This window comes from Sturnus vulgaris, chromosome 8 (genome assembly GCF_052056855.1).
Source record: "Sturnus vulgaris isolate bStuVul1 chromosome 8, bStuVul1.hap1, whole genome shotgun sequence".
Classification (NCBI taxonomy): domain Eukaryota; kingdom Metazoa; phylum Chordata; class Aves; order Passeriformes; family Sturnidae; genus Sturnus; species Sturnus vulgaris.
In genome coordinates, this window is record NC_142250.1 from 30,910,217 (window position 1) to 30,934,049 (window position 23,833).

Below are 23,833 nucleotides of genomic sequence, written 5' to 3' on the forward strand. Positions count from 1 at the left end.
TTGAAGACTTTAAACTCTTAGCCTGGCAAAGATAAAAAGGTTTTAGTTTCACCTGAAAACAAAAAACTTTTCAGGATTTATGAATGTGTAAGAGCAGCATTTGGAAATAAAGTCAGAATCATATTCTTATCTCCTTGTTATTTGGTATTCTTATGTTGAGAAAAGAAAAGCAACTTAGGTAGCTGTTGTGTGTTTTACACACTGTCAAATAATATCAGTGATTCTACAGCTGTAAGGACTTCAGCATTCTTTATTGTTCAAAGAAACACCATGTGATTTTGTGAATTGTTTCCTAATACACAAAGTCCTTCTTCTGGGACAAATTTAAGACAATTTCCTTATCATATTAGAATAGTACATTGATGAATTGGAAAGATTCAGAGGGAGGGGACTGCCATTGTCTCCCTACCCTATCCAGACTTCATTGTGTATAAATAATTTCTCCTAATCCCAATACTGAACTGAAAATCAATAGGTTGCCTCCTTTTAAAGGATAAGGAAACTTAATTTGGTGCTTAAGAAAGGGACAAAACAAAGGTCTGCGTGGTATGAACTCAAAACACTGTTGAATTTGCAGACATATTTTAAAATGATCCCCAGCAGTTTAAAGTCTAGTTTATATTGTTCATGAAAAATAAATTAAATTCTGTCAGAGAATGCCAAAGTAAACACAATGGATAGGCTGAACATCCCCACTAAAGAAAAAGGACACTTTTTTTTTATTACATGCCTCTATTGACCTACTAAGCAAAATATTATGAAAGGGAAGATTTGAATTTCTCTGAAAAATAGATTAAACAGCAATATGAGGTTAATTTACTGTTCCTGCTAATATTCAAATGTTGTATATTCACTTAAAAGTGCAATTAGCTCTCTTGGGATTTTGCTTGCAACTGTGGGATTTAACTAAAAATAATAATTTTCTTGTTAGCATGCAATAAATTCTGAGAAGATTTAGTTTTGGTGTAGTAAGCACAAAGAACAGTTTTACACAATGCCTTTCATTATATAAACTGCTTGCAACTTTTCCTTTGACTCACCGCTCACAAGGCTAAGCATCTTTTTATAAATTACACTTGAGTGTAGGTTGCAGTTAATTAGTGAGCTTTGCATAGCAATGTTACTCCTTGTTAGTTCAAAGTATTCTCTGAGGGCTCTGTGTTTCTGTGGTTTTATAATGTGTGTGATTGTGGTGAAGTTGACATCTACTCTTGGTTTCTGAATTACTCCCTTTAGAACAATTTCTACCAGTCCCACTTTCCTGTTGTGGTTTCTGAAGTCTAATAAATTGTTTTAGCACTTTGTCTCCATTTTACAGTTGTTTCATTGACTGTTAGCTCACCTCTTGTTTAACTGTCTTCCTACATTCAGGATTAGGGGAGCTCAACCCACTTTGGATGCCTGAGAATGCAAATTTCCCCCTAAAATTGTCCCCTATAAAGAAGAAATTCCAAGAAGAAACCAAAGTTCCCCTGGAATAGTAGCTATAATCTCTGTAGGTAGAAATTGGGGAAGTTCTATTTTTTTTCAGTTTGCTAGATGGTACATTTGTTTTAACCAACTGGGCTACAGAAAAGTTTGAAAAGAGTAGGAGAATTAGGTGTTTTCATGACCTAATGCGTGACTCCTACTATTAATTGCATCCAGATGGCATCATATGTGTCTAATAGATCCAGAGACACTTAAAATTCAGAAATCTTGCTTCCACTGCTTAAAATGTGTGTCACTGGGTAAATATTTACAAAATGTGAAATGTGCTGGTATCCAGCATAGTCAGAATTGGTGCAGTTAAGGAATGAAAACCCAGCAGTGTGTCTGCATAGAACGCATTGTTTCTCTTCAGAGAGCTGCTTTTTTTCAGGAAGTAGGTTTCTTGTTCAGAATGGTGCAGAAAAGAGTCAAATTAACTTCAAGCCTTTCTCCAAATTGTGAATGTTGTGAGACAGGGGCACAAAGAGGCCACAGTATTTTCAGTTTAATTGTATGTTTCATCCTAGAGCAATAAGTTTAGGAGTTCAAACAATTTCTGAGAAGTTTGTTGAATTTTGTTTATAAGGTGTTGTGATGCACGCAATAGAAAATGAGACATTTGTGTATTATACACTTTCAGGACAATCTGGTATCCAAAATAAAAGGAATTTAAATAAAGGTGGTGATAAATTTTTGAAAGCGATATATACTTCCTCAGTAATTTGCATAATTAAGAAACAAGGGAGATTTTTGAGCCTCAGTGGTAATTGGTGATTCAGTTAAGGTAGTCTTGCTCACTTCACTCATCTGTAAATTATTCAGCCCTCATTAGTTTAGGGCTGATTCAGCAGTATTACCTGAAAAAAAGTGTCATGAGTAGAAATGATCCCTTTAACTTTAGATCTCAAAGCAACTTAATCTGATTTAAATTCTCTGAGTAAACAGTGGATTTGACATGAACTATCAACTTTGCAGTTAAGGTTGCCCAATTTTGCTTTCTAACATAGTTCCATAATTACTATTTTAAAAACAAATTAAAATTTTCTGATTTAGAATAAGAGAAGAGCATATTTTTGAAGCTATTAGTGATTGGTGTTTTATAGATTCGTGTTATGGCTAAAAGTTGGCCTTATGTTCAGCTTAATAGGAGATGAGATTACAGAATGATGTTCTGTTGGTATGCATTGTATGATTGCAATTTTGTTCCTTTGTCAGATGAAAATAAAGACTTGCTCAGCAATTTTTCTCTGAATTTAATAATTCTGAAATATTTTCTAACTTAAAGGTTGATCTCTCATTTAAAAAAGTATTTTGGGAACTTGTTTTTAATGTTATAAAAGATGGTTCCATGAAAACAGGTAAACTGTGAATGGCTATATTTCAAATACAAATATAGTTTCTAAGATGGGCTGTGGATTCTAAAAAATAGCCTAGAATTATATGGATGGGAGGACAAACATATTCTAGAGATGATTGCAGATTTTAAATAATTTAGTGGGATAAAGCTATACAGTATTTCTCAATATATATTTGATTGTTATCCATTGCAGCATTAGTAAGGCTCATTACAGATTTTCCCAAGATGGATTTGAGCACCTGCTGTGTATTGCATTGGTTTGGTTTGGGTTTTTCTTTTTTTTTTTTTTTTTTTTTTTTTATTTGTTTGTTTTTTAAACTGATTTTTAAACTTGCCTAGAATGTTCTTGTGTGAGCTTGTGTTGAGTTGTTGTTGATGTTTTAAAATGAATTGTGTATGATGTATCAAGGGAGTTTTTATAGCTATGCATATATAGACAGAAAGCAAGTCTTCAGAACTCTCTGAGGAGTAACATTCTACTCGCTTAAATGTTGAGGAAAGATCATCTAAACTTCCAATAAATTCGTTGATTTGCACAGTGTTTTTCATTCATCTGGTTTGGTAAAAAACATTTCTCAAGAGGCTTGGAAGCTGGAGTCTTGCATCAGCAAGTTCTGGTTCCAGAGAACTGGCAGTCTCATTTCCTTCCTGTCTGATCCTCTTCAGAAACGTCTTTGGCAAAATATTCAAAGTAAAGGAATCAGTTTTTTGCATTTATTTTACATTAAATGAAGCAACCATAGAGTTCAAGTGAAGGATGTTCAACTCCCATTATTTCTTGAGCCTGAAGAAGAAACTGGATTGGCATTTTCAGTCGACACATTTGAAGTCCCTCAGTTGCTTCAAGTGCTTTGAGTTTCCCAGCTATTCTGACTAAAACTTTCATCAGTTTGAGAGATTATTTGTACTTATAATTTATAGGTTTATGCATTCTTTTTTTTTTTTTTTTTTAATTAGTTTGATAGCCACAGAGCCCTGGTGGCTGCAGGTGCTTCATGTGGAACTTCCTGAAAGCACTTGTTGTGGTTTGATTTTTCCTGTTGGCTTTTGCACAGTGCAGCAGCAATCATTTTTAGTGATAGGCTTTGATGATATCCACACACTCTGTGCTATTGCCAGCAGTCTTCACCTGTGCCCTACCACATGATGGAATTGATACCACATAATTGAATTTGCATGTGAAGCACATCACTGGAACATTTGGGAGGCCTTACTTGGATAATCTGTGCTTGGCATCCTAAAAGCATGGCCAGAGAGGCTTGAATGGGCCTGCAAGGTCACAGCTTAGATGGTGTGTTTTTGATAAGGTGCTCATCAGCATTTGGGTCTGTATTTTGATGTTTTATCCTAGCAAAGAGCCAGAGATGGTACATACAGAATTTGAGATGCCTGACATGATGACTATAAGCTGTCCAGATAGTACAGCTATTAAGAATGATTATGGCTGGGATATGTGTTGCTTTTGCTGGAAGTCTTTCATTTCAGGGATGCTGCTTTTATCTCCTCTGGCTGCTTTGGCTTTCATGATTCTCCCTGGGACTTTGTCATCATGAAAGGAGTTCCAAGACAGTCTCCTACACAAATGGAAGAATTTATTTCCAAATATCTCTGCTTCACTGTCAGTTTTCATTATTGGCTCACATACTTTTTCACCATAGCTGGAATAGGATGCCTGTTTTTTATATACTCATGCTGAGCCCAAATAATTTGGCAGTGCAATTGAAACAGTCAGTAATATGTTAAAGATTCTCTTGGCTGGAATCTCTCAATCACAAAGTAGGCGTGTAGGGTTGGTTTGTGTGTGTCAGCAATTTATCCTGCCTGTGCCCCGATATTGTTTTATATGTGCTTGGTGTGCACACTCAGCATCTACAGGGAGCTGTGTAGAGGTAGGTGTAGGTATTTCAGGTTTTCTCTTCCATGTGGGCCACATACAAAAACAGGAATCTAGGCAGCTAAACAACAGATACGACAACAGATGGATTATCTACCATTTTCCAGATGCCCAAGTTCCACTTTTACTGCTTGCATCATGTTCTTTCTGGTACCCAGAACATGTGAGTCCTCACAGACACCTGGAAAGTCAATCACCTGGGGTAGCATTGGAGTCAGGAAGTAAATACAGAAGTAAGATATCAAGTAGACAGTGGTAATTTTGGTGAATGTTCTTGTTGCTGTTCAAGAGTCTCCCAGAACACTGCTTACAGAATGGAACATTTCTTAGTAATTTTCTGTTTTATTTAGGATTGTTCTTGTTTCCCTAAGTGCTAGTAGGTAAAGCAATTTTCAATTGGTCATGATCTTAACTGACAGTACAGAAGAGAGCATAGGGAGTACATTTTAGGGAGGTCAGGAATAATGATTATCTACCTACTCAGTCTTTTAAAAGGTATTTACCTTTGGTAAATTTTTGAGGCAAAACTAATATTTTCAATTCAAAAATTGGTGTATTTTAAACAAAACTAAATGATCCTTCATATTTCAATTTGCTCTAACAAGGCAGGAGAAAAAAAGAAGGAATGCTTTGATCATGAGTAGAATTAAGAGTACTGAAAGATTTTCTTTTCAGCAATGGATTAAACCTGAGTGGCCAGAGAAAATGTGAGTTCAAAGGTGAAAGATCAGTGATAGAGAATGGCAGTAACTCTTGGTTTGCTTGTGGAATACATAGATCTTTAACCATGGCAGGTTCCCATTAGGTGTATTATAGTGTTTTACTTACCTTGTAAATTACCTTTACTTACCTTGTAAATTTAATCAGTTGTGAACCTACTTCACAATCAGATCAATATCTCTGCTTTGGAGCTGACAATGTGTATCCTCTGCCTGGGCAGGCAGCTGGGTTTGGTATTCTGGCATCCACCTGCCATCATGTACCTGTCACAGCCCTGCTGTCTCTCTGCATCTCTCGTCTGTGTGTTTAAACTGGGCTTAATGGAAACTGCCTGCACAGAGATTACACGAGGAAATGTGTTTGGTTTGAGTGTCTTGAGATTTTTACACCAGTGGTGGCAAGGAATGCATGTAGATTTATCCTGGAACAGGCAAACACCTTTCTTCCTTAAAATCTGCTTTTTCAGTTGATAAGTGTGTAAAGATGAAATGGTAAGAATTGGTAGAATTTGTGATGCAGTTTTACTCATACATCCTAAATATGTTTTAAAAATTAATGCTCGTAGTTTATTCTAGACTATGATTTATAACTTATAAATCAATAATGAAAGTATATTTAATGTGTATTTAACAGCATTAGAAATTGTAAACATGTCACTTTTATCTGTGTCTCTGAATTGCCTAAAGTTGATCAGTATCAGCACTATGGATTTTAGAGGATGGAATATTTATCCTACTTTTTCCTGAACTTTGATTTCTCTGAATTGCTGTTAACTTATGTGTATTTCATTATCCACAATGGCCTAGCAATTATGAATTGTACGGTAGCCACTGGGAAAAAAACCAACAATTTCATTATGACCTGTATCAAATAATAGAAATCAGAATTGTCTTTGAACCGAATGCAAGTTTTTAGTAGAAGAAAAGCATATAAGGAGTGGAATTTTTGTTGGGGTTTTTTGGGGATGTTCAGCAAGATAGAACAATTAAGATACAAACTGTGTAGACAATGACTGATGAGATGATAAAGTGAGATAACATGGTGAATTCTGAAAATGTGAAGTTGTTGCTGTTAAGCTATTTTAAAAAATGTTTTATCAAGACAAAAAGTCTTCCCATTTATTTCGTTTTCATCCATAGAAAATTTCACCCTGGGTGGGTTTGCGCAAGATCAACATCTCCTACTGGGGCTGGGATGACATGTCCCCTTTCACAAACACCACCCTGCAGTGGCTGCCTGGAGAGCCCAACGACTCTGGCTTCTGTGCCTACCTGGAGAGAGCAGAGGTGGCAGGGCTGAAGGCAAATCCCTGCACTGCCATGGCAGATGGCCTCGTGTGTGAAAAACCTGTTGGTAAGGAGCCTCTTACACCAGGAACTGATGCCGTGGTGAATAACAAGCTCTTTGGGGTTTCATTTGCCTAACAGGGTTTTGGGCACAATTTGGATTAAATAGTTACAAAAATGTGTATTTTTTAAAGTTTTTCAGAAATAGCTGCAATCTATTAATATTCTTAAAGGAGCACATTTTTATTTGAGAATTAGTTCACACAGCTTATTTTGCATTACACCAGAAATTTTACAGTTTGTCTCTGAATCAGAAATAGTCAATGGTAACAGTAGCTGTAACCACATGTGGATATATTCAGCAATGCTGATGTGTTCTTTCTGAATCTTGCTGCACATTAGTGAATATCTTAAAGTTGTAAAAGACTGACAAATCCAAAATTCTAGTTTATGTCTTTTAGGTTTGTTTGTGCATAAAGTTTACTGTGACAAACAGCCACTTTACTGTTCAAGTTAACATACATTAAAATGGACTCTGTGAGCTGCCATGTGAGTCATGCTCAGTTTTGCATATGAAACTTTGTAAAATATGATTATATTTATATACAGAAACCTAAATTTGGATCAAATTATTTTTAGCTAATTAAGGAAACAACCACTTTAACAGGGATTTTTCTAATGAAACAAATGGTGAAAGAAAAAGAAGATTGAACTTGTGTTCAAAATGATAAAATATTTATGATCCTTTTCCAGTCAGTCCCAACCAGAATGCCAGGCCCTGCAAAAAGCCCTGCTCCCTGAGGACAACCTGTTCCAACTGCACGAGCAATGGCATGGAATGCATGTGGTGCAGCAGCACCAAACGCTGCGTGGACTCCAATGCCTACATCATCTCCTTCCCGTATGGACAGTGTCTGGAGTGGCAAACTGCCACCTGCTCCCGTGAGTGTCTTAGTGAATGTTCATCTTACTAATTATATTGTTAGATTTATTTTTCACTCAAAAGAGCTGGAGGGATTCAGCACATTCACTAGAGATAAAAAGATTTTCAAGTGAAAGACCTTATATAGCTCCTAATGTGAGAAGTCAGTGCTGAGTATGCATTTCTAAGATACAGATAAAATGCTGGCAGTTCTTGTATGATGAAATATATTTAGTCTTTTGAAACTGTGAAAAGTATTTATTCCTTTCAGATAAAGAAAAATTACTGTGATTTCTTGTATGACCAGTGTTAGTGTGACAAACAGTCACCATGAGCTGGCACAAGATACTGTTAAAATTAAATAACTGATATGTAGAACTTAGACTTCCAAAATACCAAGTTATTAAGAAAAGGGAATGCAATGAATTTTTAAAGGTTTAAATGTTCTGATTTAGGTTTTTTTTTTTCAGATTCAGGCTATGACATTTTCCTAACATGCAAAGATAAAGTTTTAATAATAATAGTAGTAGTCTTGAATATTGTAACACAAATGCAAAACAAATGATCTTGGTCTTCTTTATATTCTTCTCCCTTGAAGATGGGGATTATTAACCCTTGATCCCTAATAATTACCTCTTGCAGGTTGTTCATCCTCTCTATGGAAGTAGAAGGAATTCTATTAGGCCATTAGGCAGGTATAGGAGTTACAGAAAACTTCTGTTCTGTGATCAGACTGGGTCAGGCTGCATTAATGTTCCAGGTTGCCCATTTCATCCTTTGGGGACAAGAGACAAATGATTTCTTAATTTACAGGGAGCAAAGTTACTCCCTGGATGTCCCCTTTGGAAACACATGTCATCAGAGCTTGGGGCAATGTCTCTTCAGGAGAATGAGCAATCTCTTCCAGGTACCTTTCAGAGTATGGGGCACAGCTTCTCCCTCCTGAGCTGGCAGCAACAGGAGTCAGCCCCATGCAGTTCCAGCACTTCCAGGGTTTGTTGGTGCCATAACTGATGCAGATGCTGGAGTGAGCTGCATCATGCCTTAGATTCTTGTCTTAGTTGGGGTTTATTTAGAATAATTCCTCAGTCACTATCATTCAGAAGACTGGTTTTTAGAATTTTTCAGTTCTGAAGTGTACCTTTGGACTCTCTTTATTGCTCTACTCTGAGAGAGTTTTTCTGGTTACTTCTGATATCCTTTCTCTCCCCATAAGGGTCTTTTAATATCAAAGCCTCTGAAATCTTTTATTTGTGGATATCTTGTGATAGGCTTAATGATCTTGACAACAACAAGTTACTGGCTTTCAGGATCATAATTAGATTATGATTCCATTTGATAGGTTATGGATAAAAATTTAAAAAAGCCCTAAAGAACACAAAAGGCAGTTACTTGCTTTCACCTAAGCATCAGGACAATAATAAGTAAAACAAATTCTTGATGTGTCTGTAAAAGGAACCAGTGATATATTCCAACCTTAGGAGAGAAAAAGAGCTGTATGTACAAGGCCACTACATATCTGGGTTTAAGGGAAATAAGGCATAGGAAAGCTTTTCCTTCAGGCTAAACTGGCCAAGAGCCCATATTCCTCTAATTGAGCATCCTTCTTCATCCTTAATCCATAGAATATAGTGAACCAGGACCACGTGGAGCTGTTCTAGAAAACTTTTTGGCAAAGTTAGTAAATTTCAGGTATTAATCCAGGTTCTAGTGCCCAGATTCAGTGTAATAGGAACATTTAATCTCTTGACAATGTGTTTGAAAGAATAGTTCTGTAGTTAGGTAAAGGTTTCTCTCATTACCATTCAGTGAACTTTTTTTTTTTTCCTTTCCTGTATAGGAATCAATTTTGTAACTTATAAAATACTGGTAGTGAGTTGTGGCAGAACATAAATAGATTGAAAATCTGGAGATAAAATTGACAGAATACTCCATAAATGATGCTTATGTTTTTGAACTAGCGGATATTATGTCAGCCTGAACTTTCAGTTTTTCTCTATGTGGTCTTTACACATCATGCTGATTCAATTTGTTTGGGGAACACAAGAAATTGTTTTTAATTTGGTTGTCATTTTCGCCAGGTCTGTAAACGTTTATATTAAATAAGGCAAAAGGGATTTGCTATATAGCACTTCAACATTATGAAAAGACAATTTTGTATGAAAATGTACTTTCTATTCAACAAATTAGAAAAAAACACAAGACTCTGGCTGTAAGCAGTTTTTAAAGAGTTTTATCGCATCAGATATTTTGAATTTAAACAAGAAAATGAATGTCCAAATGAAGCATGGTTCAGATATTATTTTAGTCTAAATTACTTGAAAATTTATTAGGTAGATATATCATTATTGCTGCTGAAGTAATAAATTATTAAGTGGATTCCCTTATCAAGGGATAGTGTTTCTACTTGTACTACACACTGGAACTATACCTTTAAAAAACCGTCCTTGTTTTTAAAACTTTGTTTTTATTTTTAATCACTAACTTCTGAGCTTTTGGATGTTTTGCTCTGAATGAAAAGAAAATTCAGACAAGCAAAAAATCCAAAACCCAAAACGCGGAGAACTTCACATTTATTTTCACAACTTGGAATTAAAAATGAGGAATGCTGTTTTATTGGTGACATATTGTCATTTTAATACCTACTTGCCAAAAAATTGCATTTCCACTCTTCCGTACATCTTCCATCCGTTATGACTTTTGATTGAATAGCTGACAGTTGAACAATCTTGGACCACCTCTAGAATGTCAAAGAAAACAAAATTGCTGCTTGAATATCCCCTTCTTCCATCAACAATTGCTTCTCAGCTCTCTTCAGTTTTTCAGCTGAATGCCACTACAGATAATAGCTGTGGATTTTCACTTTTGGTTCTGTTTTAGTCTCTGTAAAGATAATGCAGCTGATGCTTCAGGGCTTTATAAATAGCAGCATGAGTATAAATAGCAGCATGAGAATTGTTTGGATTGTTTAGAGTGCATCTCTGAAAGGGCAAGCCAGCCAGTGCAGAATGATGGTCTTTATTTTTCTGCTCATCCTCTAATGTATTCAAAAGCCCAAATTTGTATCATTCAGCTTCAGCTCAGATGGTTTAAAACTGATTTTTCATGTTTGACAATTTGCAACAACAGTTGCCTTTTCCCATCCTTGCTATTTTCCATATTTGGGAAACTTGAAACATTTCCTCCTGTCTGGATTCTTCAGTCTATTGAAGAGCTCTTGCTTCAGCTTTCTGTGCTGTTAAAATCCTTTTGAGATTCACTCACACTCTTCACTGCCTGTTTTCCTGATATCTGCAGGTATCTTTAGACTGTGCAGTATTTTTTTGCTTTTTACAGCTTTCATTACTTTTAAGCAATTTTAATAGTTGCTGAAGTCAGAGGAGCTAGCTTTATTCTGCTCTCAGTTAATTTACTTAACAATGAAATCATTCAGTAGTTTTCCTTTTGTGGACCAGAGGAGCCCAGGTAACTGTGAGCATTATTTGGCTGCAGCTGAACCAAATGGAGAGGTTACCCCCATGAGGAAATAATTTGAATGTCCTTCAAAACATCTCTGGGAGTCTTTAAATTAGATTCTTCTTTTTAAAAAGAAACCTAGATAATTCTGGCTTCACCTTCATTTGTGCTTTTAAAATTTAATTTTGAAAGCCTATAAAGTTAATGTGAGGAGAGACACGGACCCGTAGTGATCAATGTTTGAATGAGTCTGATGTTAATTTGATCCACTGTTATAACAGTAATTAAAAAAAACTAAGATGTATCAGAAGAAGCTTAAAGAAGCTTGGGAACTTTAATGGCGTTCTTGAAGTTACTAAAATGTTAATTTCTTATTAATAAAAAATGACAGCAACTTCAGAATAGGAATTTTATTTGGTGATAAACAGATTTGAAATATGAGGAAGACTGCTTAATTATTTTAAAGAAGAGACTATAAAAGACCTAAAGGGAGATTTGGATTTTAGAATGCAATTTAAAAAATGAAACCTGATTAATTGATGAGATCCTTAAGATACAGCTAATTTAATGAGATGTGTGGTTTGCTAGCTTGTTTCAAAAGCTGTATGTAAGAAGATTAAGTCATATTTGTAGACATATACTCAGGTGACATCCAGGGGTACTTTGTGCCCAAAATAATTTTTGGTTTGACTTTGAATGTTCCTGTGGTTTTTTTTTTATTTATAAATATTATGAATCTTACTTGGTTATTCACCTTGTGTTGAACTCTAGAGTTTTCCTTTTGGAAGGACTGTTTATATCAGTAAAATTAGTAATCAATGCATTATATACTACTAATAAGTAAAGACTATGTATTTTCTTGTGTGTCTAATGAAGATGTGCAATATTCTTGTTCTGCTTCGTTATCTTTGTTGAAGTTTTTATTGTTGCATTGTGGTGTAACAAACACCTTCTGCATCTTTTGTGATCTTTAAGTAGAACTTTTAATGAAAACTGAGATTTTCTTACTAGTATTACTGATTTTTTAAAAAAAAATTGCGCAAGGAAAAATAAATGCTCCATCTCCTGTTGCAAAGCCCAAGGCTCTTATTTAAAAAACATGCATTAACATCGTATTCCATGTACTAAAGCTCAAAACTGCTCTGGGCTGAGGACCTGTGGACAGTGTTTGGAACAGCCAGGGTGTGGATGGTGCAATGACCCCAGTAACACAGGCAAAGGACAGTGCTTGGAAGGCTCCTCAAGAGGCCCAATGAAACCTGTCAGTGTCCACTCCAATGAAATGGTGCTTGATGCTACTCTTTGTCCAAAAGAAAAAAACTATGAGTGGTCTTTTATCCAGTGTCCAGGTAAGGTTTGCTTCCATTCTTTCATATATATGAAATAAGAGTTTAAGCACACCAAAATAATGTAATTGTTCTAAGTAATGCAAAATAGCATTTTCATGAAAGACTTGTTTTTACAAAATATTTCCTAAATGTAGAGTTTGTTTTTCTGCTAAACACAAGTAGAAGTTGACATGTGAAATGCAGTGCAAGTAGTTTAGCCAAAATTGCCATTAATTTGTAGGTAAGTTTTAACCCATCCTATCCCTCCACATTTAGAAATCAAAGTATATTAATTTTCTTCAGCTCGTGCTTTCTTCTGGCTTCTGTATCAATCAAGGAGTGGAACTGGGGAGAAATTATCCGTAGGAAAAGACTGATGGGCACAGAATTCCCTCCTGCTCTTGCCAAATCCAGCTGACTGTCAGAACAGGAGGCAGCCAAAACCTGAGCTGTGCTTCCAGCTGATCTTTTGGACATTCAGAGTGAATAGAAAATGTGCTTGTAGAGCCTTAAAGTGAATCTCTGAGGTCTCAATTTAAGCCACACCATTCTGATTATGGTATTTTAATTTTTGAGTTCGTTGGAAAAGTAAGGAAGATACCAGGTCCTATGAGGTAATGAAAGCTGTGCTGGTGCAGCCTCCTGTGTGGAAATCCTCCAACCCTGACAGCAGAATTTGGAAGCAGCAGTGGAGGACTGCAGGCAAATGAAAAGCACAGGGGGGACTTTGACAGCCCTCCAGAAGTAATTTGCAAGAAATAATACCGTTTAAAAGATGGCTTGAAAAATTTTGTTGCTGTTGTTCTGTTTGAGGGTTTTTTTTTGTTTGTTTGTTTGGTTTTGTTTTTTTTTTGTTTTGTTTTGTTTTTTTTTAGAATAAATAGTGTAACTGTGCTAAAGCTGTTTTTTCAGGAAATGTTCTACTGCTGATAATTTTGCAAGCTAGAGCTTCTGTAGGATCAATACTTTTATGGGTACATGCAGCTGTGTTTGCTTTCTTGTCTGCTTTTTTTCCTCAGTTTATTCTCTGTGTTGTGTATGCATATATGTAGAGTGAGAGTTTTCATTCTTCTAAAACTTTTTTAAATGAAGTATGAAATGAACACTGCTGCATATTTTCAGTTAAAACCAAAGAAACCTTCCCCATCATCTAATACTACTTCCTGCACAAAGAAGCTTCTAGTACATTTCTGGAAACAGTAGAATGATGTTCTGTTGTTGATGTATAGAAATTTCATTACTTAGTCTATGTATTGGTAAGTGGATTGTTAAACCTTCAGTGCAATGCATAATTTCTGCCACTAGTGAAAGTGTAATAGATAAATATATTGCTTATCTAAACCTGATGTGTTTAATATTTATTCTTGATGGATAAAATTCTGTATTCATTGTAGGTTCTTACCAAGATTTTACTGAAGTTCCACTTCAATCTAATATTCCCTAGCTTTATGAGTTTAAGGGACAAATACTACAGAAGTCATAGAATTAAAATTTCAATTTATGTGAAATTTCTTTTTGATTATTTTTAGGCTGGAGGTTTTATTCTTAGGATTTTGTTTTCATTTTCATAGAATATTTTCTGTAATGGATTAGACTAACACAGTTTATTCTTAGCACAACCATCATTTGATGTACTTGAAACGAGGTAGAATTAGACTAAGTCTATGTAAGCCTCCTGAAGAGTTTGCAGTTAGGATGCAAATATAAATAGATAGTTTATACCATGCAATTTGGAGATTATTCTGCCACACTGATGAATTGTTGGCTGAACCATTCATGTTCATTCAGACATGCACTTATTTTTCCTTGTAGTCCATATCCATCCTCCTTATAATGCCTCTGGGCAATTGTGCTGCTGATAAAATTTTTAACCTGCTTCACATTTTCTGTTTGTTCAAAACTTTAAAATTAGTATTCATGAGGCAGTAAAGAAAATGTTTATTTTTGTGACTGGTCACTTTGAAATCAATAAATTTCAAATAAGCTGTCAAAGTATTTCTTTTGATAGTTTTATTTTCCTCAGATTCTTAGTTTAACTGAACTATTGTTATAAATGAAATTGTAAATAGCATATATATAAATATATAAGCATATATATATATATATAAAAGAAAAGAAAAATAGCTTTAATATTCATCTCATGAGAAGAAAGGTTTAGGTAGAATGCAAACCCAAGTTTTTCTTTAAAGTATAAATTTCTCCTCTGAAAAGCAGTGTGAATAGATTCTAACTAGTTTGTTTAAAACTAGATGAAGTATCTTTACACTAGATCTACATTGTAATGGAGACACCCTTTTCATAAATTTTCCTAGTTTTAACTATTTTCTTAAAACTGTAATTACCGACAATTGTCAGCTTCATCAACTATTTCAACACAGAGGTCAAAAGCAAATTAGACATAAAATTGCTTCTCTCCAGGGCAGCCTCACTGCGGATTCAGCTGAAGTACATTTTTGTGTATGAGGTAAATGACTTTGTTGCTGCCAATGGTGTACATTAAAAGGACTTAAGAAAAAACTTTTACAAATTTAAATCCTAATTCTTACTTACTGGTCATTACTGTGTCTCATTATTTTAATGACTATTTTAATTATTTAATACTGATGTCTCCAGTTTGATTACACTGAACCAGCTTTGAAATTTATTGAACTTGCACTTCTGACTTTTTTCAATGAGATGCATGTCTTTAGGGAAATCAGCAATTATATAATGTAATTTTCTATGGTGTCATGTCAGTTTTGGATTGCATTACTTCTTATTGTGTATATATTTTTCTGAATTTCTTTTAAAATCTCTTCCATTTACTTTGACTCAACGAAATATTGAATTCAGAGCTGTCATGTATGACTAGATAATATTATGAGTTGCAGAAAACAAAAATTTACAATTAAGGTTGCTTTCATCACCCTATATAACACAAAAAATTAAGAAATACAAAACTAAGCATTAACAAGTATAAAAAATTGTAAATCAATGGCTCATTAGTTGGAGAATATTAATATTAAGCATTTGTCCTACACTATGATATAGTTTTAATTAGGCAACCTTTAATAGAACATCTCTTTAATGTACTCTCTGTTTTTGCTTTTGACCTATTGAGCTGTATCATTTTTTACATTTGCTTTAAGTAATTTAATGTGTAAAACATGTACACAAACCCCAAAATGGAGCTGCAACTCATGGTACTTTTGTGTAGATTTTCCTGAGAATGGAAACAAACTGCAAAAGAGGGAGACACCACAAAGGTATCTAACAATCAGGTATTCTTGGGAAGAATAAGACTTGTGATTTCTATAGATTTAGCCAAGATAGTGAGAGAACCTGATGGTACAGAAATGTTTAATACTTGTTTGGAAGATTCTGTAGGCATAGTTACAGAAGAAAGACGAGATTGTCAACTTGGGAGGTTTTAATGGTTTGTGAGCCAAGTCTGGCAATGGCTATAAATATATTGTTCCTGAATTATAAAACAGCTCTAAAAACTTTTAAATCATGCAGTGAGAATCCCCCTTTTTCCTCTAGGCAAGACACCAATCACTGTGACATTTAAATTAAAAACCCAAAATTAAAAAAAAATTGCAATCTTATTGTGATAGCTGTCTTCTTCCAGGTCTTCCACCCACTTTGGCACTGAGGAATTGACAGGTCTGACATGGTTTGACATTTGACAAGCTGCTATAATTGACAGGTTACTAATCTACTGGGCACCATGAGCTCTGAAACTCCACTCTACAGAGAGGTCATCCTTCAAAACCTGGCAGCAGAATCAATGATTCTGGCAGGATTCACATTGTGATTTTGCTGCAGGAGTGATCAGTGCTTTTTGAGTTTCCCCAAAATGTGAAGCTCTGGAGTAGAGCTCTGCTGCAAGATCAGTGGCTTATAGTAGTGTTATTTGACAAAAAGCAATTTTATGCTTTCAAGGTCAGGTGTGAAAAAATTATGTCAATAGGAATCCAGTTTTTTTTACTTTCACCAAAATCGAGGAGGAAGGACTGGAGCTGTTTGATGTGGTCCTAATGTCCTTAAAATTGCTTTATATCCCAAGCAAATGAGGGTCAAGATAATATTTAGTTAATTTATATTGGAAGTTCTCTCTCCCCACTAGATGTGTTTAGCTGTGAGTTCATGTTCTCCATCAAAGTAGGCTTTCACATGCTTCAAATTTGCATGTAGGTATTGGGGTTTTCATGAAGTCTAAGTCAGTGATTTACTACTTCTTCAAAGACTTCTGAAATGCTTGGACAGCATTTTGAAGCTGATAGGACTAATTCAGTCACTCCAATAGCAAAAAAACCCCTTTCTCATAACCCCCCCCTCCCTTAAAACTCCTATGTCACAACACAGTCAGTTTTTGTGTGAATTCATGTTGTATTGCAATGCTCTTTTGAAGAGGTTCTGTGTCAAAGTGCAAATATATTTATTCTGGTTATTTGTCAGGACTAAATTCCTCAGAACCACATTTTACTAAAATTTCATAATCACATAGAGACGATTTTGTTCCAAAGAGCAATTAAGTAATGAAGCTTTTAAAATGTTGTATTCCAGCTTGCCAGTGTAATGGCCACAGCACCTGCATCAACAGCAATGTCTGTGATCAGTGTAAAAACTTAACAACAGGAAAACAGTGTGAGACCTGCATGCCAGGATATTATGGGGATCCCACAAATGGAGGACAGTGTACAGGTAAGTTCTTCTACTGGAAAGAAAAAGATAAATACCAAAATGACATTTTATCTAATGTGAATTTAATGTTTTTAATGTAACGTGAAATTAAGTTTTCTTTAAAGGTTAAAAGTTTATTTTATAGTACAGATGAGCTGATCAGCTAAACTAATGATTCAAAATCAGATTAATATATTTAAAGTGAAACTCAGTCATCATTTTGCAATTGTTGCTCTCTCAGGAGGAAGACACTCCTTTGTTGGAGCAACACCTCAAATTATTTCAGAAAGATGTCATTAAATTCCATGTAAACCATCGTGTTAGAGACAGTGAGAAGGTACTTACAAATAAAGTTCAGTATCTACCATAATATCTGGTAACATTGATTTGTATAAATATGTGATTCTAGAGGAGAAATTATGCATTTAACAGACCAAAAGGTTACTTTTGTACAGTACTTTTGTCTTACTCATGTATTGTTGAAACAAAAAGGCCTGCTATGATGAGGATGGCAAGGCACCCATACCTATTTAAAATTTAGTTTTTAAACTGTTTCACTGGGGAGTTCTCCTTGAAGGGAGGGAGGGGATGAAATCCAGTACTCCAGATGGTTTTTGTATATTGCACTAGGGCTTTTTCATTTGCGTGGGTGGTTTCAAAGTCAACAGGAACTCCTTCCCTTAAAACTAAGTGGTGGAAGGAGGAACATATTCAATATGAAAACTCAGTAAGGTTGCCTTTGAATCTAGGAGGGTGCTGGAGAGTTTTTGCTTCTCCAGGAATATTTCTTCATTTAAAGGTTTCCTGGTTCCTCAGCACTCTAATGTGCAGTAGGCAATGCATAAAGATTCACATCTGGTAAACTCAAGCACGATATGTAAAAATTTTGTTCAAGGGGATAGAAAGATTAATGTCTACCCTTATTGACAATTGAACATTTTGCTGAGGCTTTATGATGCTTTAAATAATTCTTAATAGTTCAGTTTTTCTCCTGAAGTTGACAAAATGTTCTTTTGCTGTCTGTATCACCTTTATGGCAAAATGATATATTCATACAGCTTTTATTCTTCAGGGATACCTTAGCTATCAACCAAATAAGTATTCCATCACCTTTAGTGAAATATGCATAGTGCAATAATGGCTGAAATCAATTTATAAGACCAGTAAAATCTTAAATTTTACAACTTGTTTTTTCAAACCTTGTCTGTAGGAATGCGTATTTTTATTAGTAGACGTGATTTTAACAGGAGCTATTTTGTCTAGAAAATGCTTTAAAAAATAAAAATTATAATTATTTCAATTCTTTATCTGCTATGATATGTTGTATTTTTAGTATAGAGCCCATAATAAGTATGTTTATATCCTTAGGATATTTTGAAGGATGTAGTAATTGTGAACTCTTAGATTTTATACAGTATCATGAGTACTGTGTTAGAGTTGCCCAAATTGTGGGCCAGGGATTTCTGCAGGAAAAAATACCAGTGATCCATAGATAAGTCAAATCAATGTTACTGGGATTTAAGAGGATTTTGGGACCATGGCTGGGATCAGACACAGTGCAAACATAAAGAAAGGAAATAATGGTTCTGTTTCTTTTCTCCTTCATTCTGCTAATGGTATTGGTAATGCAGAAAAAAATTAAAGGTGGCTGGAAATTAAAACTATAATTAAAATAGAAACATACAGAGAAAAATATGAGTAGAAGAAAGGGCAGCCCAGTTAGAAGCTGAGTTTAAGTGTGACTGAAATAAAGAGAAAATAGAAATTTACATGAAAAAGCCAATCAAAGGACAAAAGAATCACAAGGAACTAAAAAAATACCCAATCCAGTCTTTATAGTTGCATCTTGTGTCACTTTGCTGCTGCCAGCTGAGTTTCTGGCTGGACACCACCAACTTTCCTGAGCACATGGTGCTTTTTTCCCTTGGAGCACCTGAGTAATAACTTTGAGGATGCAGGTTGAAAACTTTTTAAAGGCATGACAAGATGATGACTATAACTCTGAAAGTACATCTGTAATACTGTAATATTCTTCATGGATCAAGTTGCTATAGTTACAAGGGCATAGCTTGTTTTGAATTGGAGAGCAGTCAAAGCTGGGGACAGAGGTTGCACTTGATCTCTGCAGTGGAGAGGTGAAGTCGTGTGCTCTGGGACAAAAACTGGGAAATGACCTAGCACACTCATGACATAAAATAACTTTTTCCCAGTGTCCTGATGAAAGTACTTATGGATTCAGTACCCATATTGTGTTTTCTGCTGTCATGATAGATGCACTTACAGGTAAAATCTGAGCTCTTCGTTTGACTGTTGGTGCTACAGACTAAAATGATTTGCAAGAAAACCTTCCTTTTTTATTTAAGTTGCATTAGCCCTTGTTCCTTAGATCCCTGATCTTGAAAGGAAGGAGGAGGACATGCATAGCAAGCCTTGCAGTCCTAGGAAAACTTTTACAGTTTTGTAGCCAATAGTTTCCTAAATCCTTTCTGTTTATACTCCAAGGACATAATTCAGAAAGCTCTAAAAGAAGTGACTGTCCACCTCTGAATGATCAATTCTGTTCTGACCTTTGTCCAGGAATGGTAAATTCTGCTAAAATAGAATTATTTTTTTTCACTCTGGTACTAATGATGGCTTTACAACTGTTATCAGATAACTGATACATTTATAGTGGTATTGCACAGTGTTATGCTATCAAATTACTATGGAATGAGTAACAGTTGTTATAGAAAAAAGATGTAATTCAGATTTCAAAAGGTTTTGAATAGTTGTGATTAAAGAATGGGTAAAAAAATTTGACTTTTCTGGATTTTCACTCACTATAATTGCTGACATTTCAATAGCTTTAAAACACATCTAACGACTTGCTTTGCATCCTGATATGATGCAGGCTTAGAAAAATGTGACAAACCTTGCAGAAGGACAAAGAAAAGATGGAGGCATAATAACAGGCTTCAAATGCATGAAGGGAAGCTGAAAAGAGAAGGAGATGATGAAGTGCCTTCCCCCACGCCCCCATTTTGTTTGAGGAAGAAGTAATGGGATTAGGTTGTAACAAGAAAGATTAAGGTGGAATACAAGGAAAAATTTCTACTGGTTAAACTGTGAAAGATTACCTAAATATGCTATGAAATCTGCATTGTCACTTACACTATCCTTTTTACATTTTCAGACGTCTCAAGCTTTGGAAATGGGTAGGGAACTAGCTGATTCCACACATTTTCCTCCAGTCCTAATATTCTGTAGTGTCTCGGAGTCTGAGATCTAGAAAGCAGGGAGGTATTGAATAAAGATAAAATATTCTTATTATATGGGAAAATGAGCTGTGTATAGCTATATGGCTATGGATATTTACTGTATTTTGGGTTTTTAATGTTACTAATTTATATACTACTTGTTTTTGAATATGTAGCATTTTAATTACTCTGGAGTTAAAAAGCTTTCCATCTTAGGCAGGTTTCCCCTGTAGCTGAGACTGGTTTATTTTGTGTTAGAAGTGTGGTATTTTGGTTGCTGATGGGCAATTGTTTTGCAATATTTTTAAGAAATGATTACTGTTTTGTTCTTGAAATAACCATACCTAATATCAATTACTCATTTAAATTCTGTCACTTGAAATCTCTTTTGAGTGCAGAGACTGAGAATTAGAGCTTGCATTCTTGGTGTAAAAATGGGCTTTATATTCATTTGTCCTAAGATGTGACTTGCAGCAAAGATATATGTGCTCCTTCAGTTCTTTCTGATGTTTCATTGTACAAATATATCGTTTGAATTATTTTATATTTGACTCATTGCTGCATTCTGTGCAAAAATCAGTAATAAATTGCAGGGGTCTTTTATGATAAGGGAAGTTCTGTGACTGTAATGTATTAGTTATCTGTTATAATAATTAAAATGGTTTCAGGTGATCTGTGGTGTCAATTAGGTAGCCATAATAGAAAACGAAATTAATTTCTTACCTTAATTATTAAATATTTTAAGTTGTACAAAAAGATTTGCATTCCTTGTTGGAAATAAATGGTACTGCACAAATTAGTAAGTCCAGACCCTGTGCACATGCTTAAGGTTTGTCATCTAAACCCCCTGTCTAGCAAAGAAAGCGTGAAGAGAGAGCACCACCCAAGTTACCAGATAAAGTTACAGCATCCTTTTTAAGAGTTATCTCAATGTGCAAGAAAATAAGAGGGAAGGCAGAGGTGAATTCTGAGCATGAGGGAATAGGGTACTCTGGGAAGAGACAGGTTTGGGTTTCCAGGCCAAGCAAATCCATGGGCAGTACTTGGAGTGCTAATTCAGTGCTGTCAGCCTGTCCCAGAAATATTTAAGTAATCAAACCCTGTCTTGAACAGAATCAGGCACATTCTGTATTGTGGTAAAGATTAGATGAGAGAATCACAGCTCAGCCTTGTCTGTTCCTGGGACACCTGGGAAGCCTTTCAGTCTGAGGTGTTGAAGAGCTCAAAAGCAGATATTCCAAATCACTTTGATTAATTTTTTTCTAAATTTTGCACAAGTCCCGTTTAAGGGATGGTTTTGAAGGCATAAATATTGAAATTCAGTAATAGAAAATTCATAATTGAATATTATTGGTTTTTGGAAATAAAACAGCTTTGGCTGTAGGTGTGAACAGGTCCTGGCTTGCTGTCTTGGTTGTTTCTCTTGATGTTTTGTGTTCTTAAGGGTCTTGCTCTGTTATGTGCTGCATGTCTGGGAAATACACAATTTTTAAATAGAAATGCTAGAAAAATATAGAGTTGTATGTGTACTACAGACTGCACATAAAGTACCAAAAGAAAACACTATGGGAAATTGCTTGCAACAATTTTGTTTCATCTTAGTGATTTTTTTTTAGTATTATTTTCAATCTTATTAATCATCAACTTAGTTGTCAGTGTTAAAAAATTGCTCTAGCTGCTTATCACCTTGTCATTTTCTTTATGCATTGCTTTTTAAAAGATTATCCTTACAATTTTTGAGATGCTAGGAAAAAATTCTTTACAGTAACTGACACACACAATGAATGTATAATACATTTAATAATAATAAGATAACGTAAGCATTTTGCTTTATTGTCATTTTCTTTAATAACAGGATAACACTCCCACCAGCATTCAGTTTTCCCAGAATTGTGCTGTCATTGTTGCTTTTGCAGTAGAAGGAGACTGTTTGTCCCAGCACAGCAGGAGCATTGTGTCTTAACTTGCACTGATTGTTCTCTAAGCAGCCCTAAAAGGCACCTGTACTGTTAGACACTGATGACCACCCTGTAAAAGCTTCCAACCACACAGGCTGTTAGGGTGACATTTTTTAAGCAAGTCTGCAGCATTTCTATTGCCTTCATAGATCTTTTCCTTTCTCTGTTGTCACACATTGGACGTTTGCAATACCAAATGCAGCAACTTCCCCTCATGTTTGGTTTGTAATCATTCTGTTTGGAAAGGTGAGGTTAACCTATTGCTGGAAACATCTGTTTTTTTATGAGATCTTCAAACCATTATCAAAAGTCAGTATGTTTTTAGCAAATATACATCATGTGTGCATCACCTGTATGTGTACACATACATGCACACATCTACACATGCTGCTGCTTGAATGCATTCCACATGAGCTTTGACATCTAGGCACGAGCCACTCAACTGTCATGGAACTACAGGAAAACTTTGAGACATTAAAAAATGTAAATCAGACAGGTATCAATAAAAGACTAAGTTGTCAGAGTATCTTAGGTGAAGGACTTCAGTGAAATTTAACCCAGTAGTAAATTAGGTGTATAGATACATTTGTGATTATTTGTGTTGGTTAAAAGAATAAAAACTAAAACTTATTAGTGATGTGTTGACACTGAAGTTATATCTTCTAAGGATGATATTCCATGGTGTTCAAATCTTGCTGTTCAGGAAATGTGATTATTCTGCAGAGTTACTGACAGCTGAGATGTGGGGTTTTGAGAGAAGAGGCCAAGGGTGCCACAAGCCATTACTTCAAGCGTCTGTGAAAGAGAGACACGAGAAAGATGTTAAACTCATCCTGGCAGCAGATTGACAACGGTTTCCTTGGGTTTTAGGTTCTGCCTAACTTTTGAAGGTGCCTAATGGGTGACTTTACAAATTGTTTTCTCTGGCACTATTTCTATCATTTTTACCTATTCAGCAGTGGCAACCTTCATAATGTGTTTTCATCATGACCCTTTGTGGAGGAACTAATTCTGATTTAATTCCTTTCTTTTCCAAAAGAAACACTGTTAAAAGCTGCTGTGGGCACCCTCAAGAACTGACAGAGCTCTGTTCCTGTAGAGCACAAAGAGCAATCGATGTGTTAGATATTTAAAAAATTAATCCAGTTGGATTACCTAAAAGCAATTGTGGAGTTCCTTAGATGGGCTGCCTGCACCAAAACCCACTCTAATGCACATACTTTTAAGTAATATGCATTCTGATCTTTTAGCAAAAAACCCCATAAATTTAAATTAGTTTATCTATGAAAAAATAGGAGAAATGTGCTGAAGCAAACCAATTGGAAATAGATCCCAGGAAAATTGGCCCATAGAGCCGAGGACGATGTAAATGGGATGCCTTTGTTTGCTCCCGAGCTATATTCTTAGAATATGGTTGCACATATATATATATATATATATGAATACACAGCATTTGTATATGAAATTTTATGGACAGCAGATTACATAATTTCACACATTACGGAAAGCAACTTGTCTTTCATAAAGGAAAAAGGTTGATA

General features: G+C 35.2%; 1 protein-coding gene across 3 annotated transcripts in view; it reads left to right on the top strand.

The window, feature by feature from the left end:
• The window catches only part of ATRNL1 (attractin like 1), a 433,903-nt gene that overhangs the window by 98,376 nt on the left and 311,694 nt on the right, over nucleotides 1-23,833 (top strand). For all 3 annotated transcript variants that reach the window (XM_014872547.2, XM_088169374.1, XM_088169375.1), the window contains exons 16-19: nucleotides 6,581-6,794; nucleotides 7,481-7,669; nucleotides 12,236-12,454; nucleotides 16,982-17,119. In XM_014872547.2, the coding sequence (XP_014728033.2) occupies nucleotides 6,581-6,794; nucleotides 7,481-7,669; nucleotides 12,236-12,454; nucleotides 16,982-17,119 (760 nt within the window). The remainder of the gene's footprint in view (nucleotides 1-6,580; nucleotides 6,795-7,480; nucleotides 7,670-12,235; nucleotides 12,455-16,981; nucleotides 17,120-23,833) is intronic.